Source organism: Haliotis rufescens, unplaced genomic scaffold (genome assembly GCF_023055435.1).
Source record: "Haliotis rufescens isolate VD_foot unplaced genomic scaffold, xgHalRufe1.0.p SCAF_17, whole genome shotgun sequence".
Classification (NCBI taxonomy): Eukaryota; Metazoa; Mollusca; class Gastropoda; order Lepetellida; family Haliotidae; genus Haliotis; species Haliotis rufescens.
In genome coordinates, this window is record NW_025963857.1 from 13,051,080 (window position 1) to 13,056,567 (window position 5,488).

Consider the following 5,488-nt stretch of genomic DNA (forward strand, 5'->3'; position numbering starts at 1 on the left):
AGCAAGTAGAAACACACACACACACACACACACACACACACACACACACACACACACACACACACACACACACACACACACACACACACACACACACACACACACGTTAAGGACTGATTGTCGTTATGCAGGGCTGTTCTCGTCAGGATATGGCTGAAATACTGCCGATGTGACGTAAACTTTTAACTCACTCACTCTTCGACCCTTATATCACAGGGTGGCTGTTGTTGACGGCATACCTCTGTTGAGGACTGATTTAATTGTCGTTATGCAGGGCTGCACTACTAAGAATTTATCACAACGGAAGAGAAAGTAGATTTCCCAGAACACTGACGCCTATATGTAGGTCAGGTGCACAGTCTTACAACCGGGTGCAGGAGACGCAGTGTGCAGACATCCTAGATTCCTATTTCAGAACCCAAATACACCCCTCACGTTCCACACAGGTAAGACATGTTTATTCAGTGTTTATGTATAATTGCTCTTATCGTTAAAAGATGGAACTTGTTGTTACCCTGTCTGGCGCTCGGCATTAAGGGGCTAAAACAAGGACTGGTCGGCTCGGAGTAAGTATGCTGTGTCTGAGTGGGGTATTCATGTTAAACTGCGGCATGGTATCTCAGTGAGCTTGCACTATAAATCGGCATCAGTCCGGACCAGTACAACCAGCCACACACACACACACACACACACGCGTGCATGCACGTCGCTATATAAGTGCAATAATCTTGGACGCGACGTTAAACCCACCTCACCTCACTTGTTGGTATCGGCGACAGTGTGAGTGACAGGGGTGGGAGAACGTAGATAGGCACTAAATGGCTCATACAAAATTGCTGAGAATGGTCGGACAATCTATGTGGGCAATGCCGAAAGTGCATCAATCAGAAGAGCACTGAGGAGACATTTCAAAGGAATGGACAAACAACACATTGGAGCATATCTAAGCACCCTACACGAAGAATACAAAGAGGAATTTATAACAGTGTTTTGGCTTGATATTAACATCAAACATGCCTGTAATTGTAGCTACCTTAAGTGTTTTGAAAGAATGGAAGGAAGAAAGCCAATGTACAACATGCAGGGCCATGCCTTCATCGCGCGACCAAAGCGAGTCGGTTCTTGTTCTGAATCTGGCCCAGATGATCACAAAATGGATACTCATGAAATCGAAAAATCGGAGTAAAGGATACTTTGCGAACATTTTGAATTTGAATAGGGCAAATGTATTCTCATTTGCATAAGTTGTGGTTAATTACTGTTTCTTTGTCTCACCTATTATTTTCATATGACTTGGTTGAGCTGAATAAAGATATCGTCAAAAGGAAGATTAACTTCTTTATTTTTGAGGTCATATATTTGACATGGCATCAGAAGGGTTGTCGTCACGTTTACTGACAAGTTTGGTTATTAATATAGCCAGGCAGCCCATGAAAGTGAGTGAGTGAGTGAATTGAGTTTAACGTCGCTTTTAGCAATATCACGGCGATAGACACCAGACATAGGCTCCACACATTGTACCCATGTGGGGAATCGAACAAAGAGCTTCAACGTGACGAGCGAACGACAGACCATTTGTATTGGTTTAAAAGATTTATTTTTTATATAATAATAAGTGACCAAAACAATAACCTGTCTCGAACACATACACTTACGAAATGTGTTATATTGTGTAACATTGGTGATTTCGTCATGGCAGTCATATTGTGTGATTCATTATGCGTGCTGTCGTCCATTAGTTTGTCCGGACCTGGCATGATTGGGAACGGGGCGGTCGGGTAGCCTAGTGGTTAAAGCGTTCGCTCGTCACGCCGAAGACCCGGGTTCGATTCCCGACATGAGTACAATGTGTGAAGCCCATTTCTGGTGTCCCCCGCCGTGATATTGCTGGAATATTGCTAAAAGCGGCGTAAAGCCATACTCACTCACTCACTCATTCATGATTGGGAACAGGCCACAGGCCGTTATCGCCATAATATTGCTGACTGGTTGAAACAGCATTTTACTCGGTTACATTTCTAAATGACAATATTGTTTAGGGTAAATTTAAGTATTAATGTTATTTGTTGTATAAAGCTGCATTCAGCCCAGCTATAGTCCAGCTACATGATGGCATCTTTTTTAAAACTTTTTTTTTTTCTGTACGACTTCGAGTCGTGATGTCTAACAAACAGCAAAACCTATTGTATTTGGTCACGTTTCAGACATGGCAACGTTCACGGACATCAACCGAGACAAGCACGGAGTTGTTCGGGGTAAGTGTCGAGACTGCCCCGAGGACTGTCCTCAGTATTCCCAGCCTGTCCTCAGACACAACTGTACATATTGCGGGTGTCCGGCGGCTCATCATGAGAGGGTGGAACCTCGACCTGAACTCATCATCAAGATAGAACCAGGGGAGGAGGGGGCAGGATCTTCGGGGCGGAGTGATGACCGACCACCACGCGGTCCGTCGAGAAGAGCCCAGCCAAGTACCTCCAGGCGAAATGAGTCGCCCACTGGCTCACGAAATCACCAGGGTACATCACGTACAGTAATCCAGGTATCATTTCAACCCAGTTAACTTAGAAAGTTTTAGAAGTTAGTTTGTCATTCGTGAGGTTTCATTTTAATGTAACCTTTTCTGTATGGTTTATATTCTGTAAGCATCAGTAATGGATGGAGAACATGATAACTATCTTAGCTGCGACCGAGGCTTTGAACATAAGCACGTGCATACGTAGGTTATTTGTTGTTACACCACAAACCTATGGAATGGGGGATGAAATTGACTTGATTGAACAGGTTTCTATCAGCTGCACTTTTAAAATTTAACTTTAATGTTTCAGAAACGTTGTAAGACGTTATTTGTGGATGCTGGCGTCACATATTATCATCTTCAAGAGAAACTTACAAAAACTCAACGCGGCGTGTTTACAATCCTATGGAAGGGAAAAATAATTTATGTTGGGGAGCCAAAGAAGACGCCCCTATTAACTAACCTTCGTGGTATCTTTACTGGTGGAAGCCAACAAGACATCAGCAAGTATTTGAAAAGTTTACCCAACAATTTGAAAGAGAAGCATGTCCGAATCGCTTGGCTGACACACATGGATGACGACCCACACTGCCAAACGTGCAGAGAAGGCAGGAAAAAGCTTTCGTATCGACATTGTGTTTCAAATTTGCAAAGCAAGGATCCAAGGAAGGTCCTCTTGGATCTCAAGACAAAATTTTCACTCCATTAGAATCAAAATGTTTCTCGTGTTTCAACTGACCACTAATTGTAGTGTTTAGTTTGAAACCTTTCTACTCCTGGCATCGTCTTTGTAGCTGTATGTCTCTTTATCTCAACAGTCTGTAGCATAATTGTGGTTTTAAGGATTTTCTGGGAAAATATATTTGTAGGTAAAATCCCAACTCCCCAGTATGCAACAAACCACTCAGGGTATAACAGAAGATTATGATGTTTGAACATGTATTTGGGTGAAGGAAAATGTCACATCTCAAAGTTCCTTTACCTTTCAAAGCTCTATTTACAAGACATTTCTACATATCTTGTGATAAGAACATTATAATGCTGGGCAGAATGTGAATTAGAATCACCTCATCATATTTTGTGTGATCCCCAGTAAGGTGCTCTAGCTTTGGTTGCCAGTGGCATACTGTTTTACTGTTTTTGTCGATAGGTATTATCAAATAATTAACTTGTTTTCATCGCAATATTGCCGATGCGATGTAAAATGTTAAGTCGCTCACTCATCATATTTAGATATGATACAACCTGAGGCAAAGGAAATACGAGAGTATCCAGTAATTTAATATGTACTGTTTCCCTACTTTTGAACTACAGTAAACTACGGTTATAACGAACTCAAAGGGACTACCAATTTTAGTTCGTTATAACCGTAATTCGTTATCAGCATATATACAGCATAACTATAGCATATAGTCGGGACTAAAAAGTTAGTTCGTTATATCCGTTAGTTCGTTATAAGCGTGTTCGTTATAACCGTAGTTTACTGTATGCCTGTGAGTATGTGTTATGAGTAGATGCCCGAGCAGGAATAATCCCGAAGGCGTACGTGGGACTTAAAATATCAATCAACGGTTTATCTGGTTCAGAATCGGTTATCTACGATCGCCGTCATATTGACGTAAACGATTTACATTTGACTTAATCATTATCGTTATCATGACGTCTCAGGCAGCATAATAAGTACAGGTTGCTAGACAATCGCATCCGAGGTATTTACTGCCTTCCTGTGCACAGTACACTGTTTTTATATGTTTATACTTTAGACTAGTATATGTTTGACATTAACTTTTGCACTTTGCATATGTTTTTTTGTTCTCATAATCATATTTTACAGAAAAGACATGGTCTTATCATAACTTGTTTTATAAAAAATATTTCCTTCAAACTTATATTCAAATAAAATTTGCTCAGAGACTGTCATCTTTATTCCTGGGGGCACTGTTGCTGAAATTACAGTAGCCTCATACCTCGACAGCGAAAAAGACAAACATAATTCGTGAGTGAGTGAGTATGGTTTTACGCAGTTTTTAGCAATATTCCAGCAATATCACGGCGAGGGACACCAGAAATGGGCTACACACATTGTACCCATGTCGGGAATCGAACCCGGGTCTTCGGCGTGACGAGCGAACGCTTTAACCACTAGGCTACCCGACCGCCCCACAAACATGAATAGGAAAGCAAGGCGGAACAATGTGTACTTGTACTGGAGCATGGGAAAGCCAGTACCGTGGATCATGAGATCGACAGATCCGGGGTGGAATAGGTCTTCAGCAACCCATGCTTGCCGTAAAAAGTGACTATGCTTGTCATAAGAGGCGACTAACGAGATTGGATGGTCAGAGTCGCTGACTTGGTTGATACATGTCATCCTATCTCATTTGCGTGGATCGATGTTCATGATGTCAATCACTGGATTGTCTGGCCCATACGCTATTATTTACAGACCGCCGCCATATAACTGGAATTTTGCTGAGTGCGGCGTTAAACAAACAAACAAACAAACATTAGATTGACTCTTCAGCAGCTCCTGCTCTGCCACGACATCTAGGGGTCAAATACTGCCCTCATGACCTAATATGGACAATGAAGTTTCTGCACTCACGACACAGCTATATAGGCAAAACAGTTCCTTCACTCATGAGCAAACTATATCAGCAAAGCAATGCATGTTCTATTGATCCAACTATGTAGGCAAAACAATTCCCGAACTCATGCCGCATGTTCACAGGGAAACCAATTCATACACTTTTATGACTCCACTATTCTTGCTCTCTTCTTTGAATATTTCTAAGCAAAGTAGAGAAAAAACTTGTTTTTGCAACATCGCCTGTGTCTACCGAAGTTAAAGCATTTCATTATGCCTTGAATTTTTCGTTTGTCATTATCATGCTCTCAAAGGTTCAGCTATCTAAACCTCGTGGTTGTGAACAAAACCTTTTTTGTGACATTTGCATCTTTTAATGTTTT

General features: G+C 41.6%; 1 protein-coding gene across 1 annotated transcript; it reads left to right on the forward strand.

The window, feature by feature from the left end:
• The first annotated feature begins 281 nt into the window (after nt 1-281).
• Nucleotides 282-4,397, forward strand: LOC125381163. The gene is made up of 3 exons (XM_048397582.1): nt 282-446; nt 2,205-2,542; nt 2,829-4,397. Exons 2-3 carry the CDS (start codon nt 2,207-2,209, stop codon nt 3,225-3,227), a joined length of 735 nt encoding a protein of 244 aa, XP_048253539.1. The 5' UTR covers nt 282-446; nt 2,205-2,206; the 3' UTR covers nt 3,228-4,397.
• Nucleotides 4,398-5,488: the final 1,091 nt, after the last annotated feature.

Coding starts and splice junctions, on each gene's coding strand:
- LOC125381163 (XM_048397582.1), top strand. CDS start 2,207: ATGGCAACGTTCACGGACATCAACCGAGACAAGCACGGAGTTGTTCGG. Junction 2,543..2,828: donor CATCACGTACAGTAATCCAG/GTATCATTTCAA, acceptor TTAATGTTTCAG/AAACGTTGTAAGACGTTATT.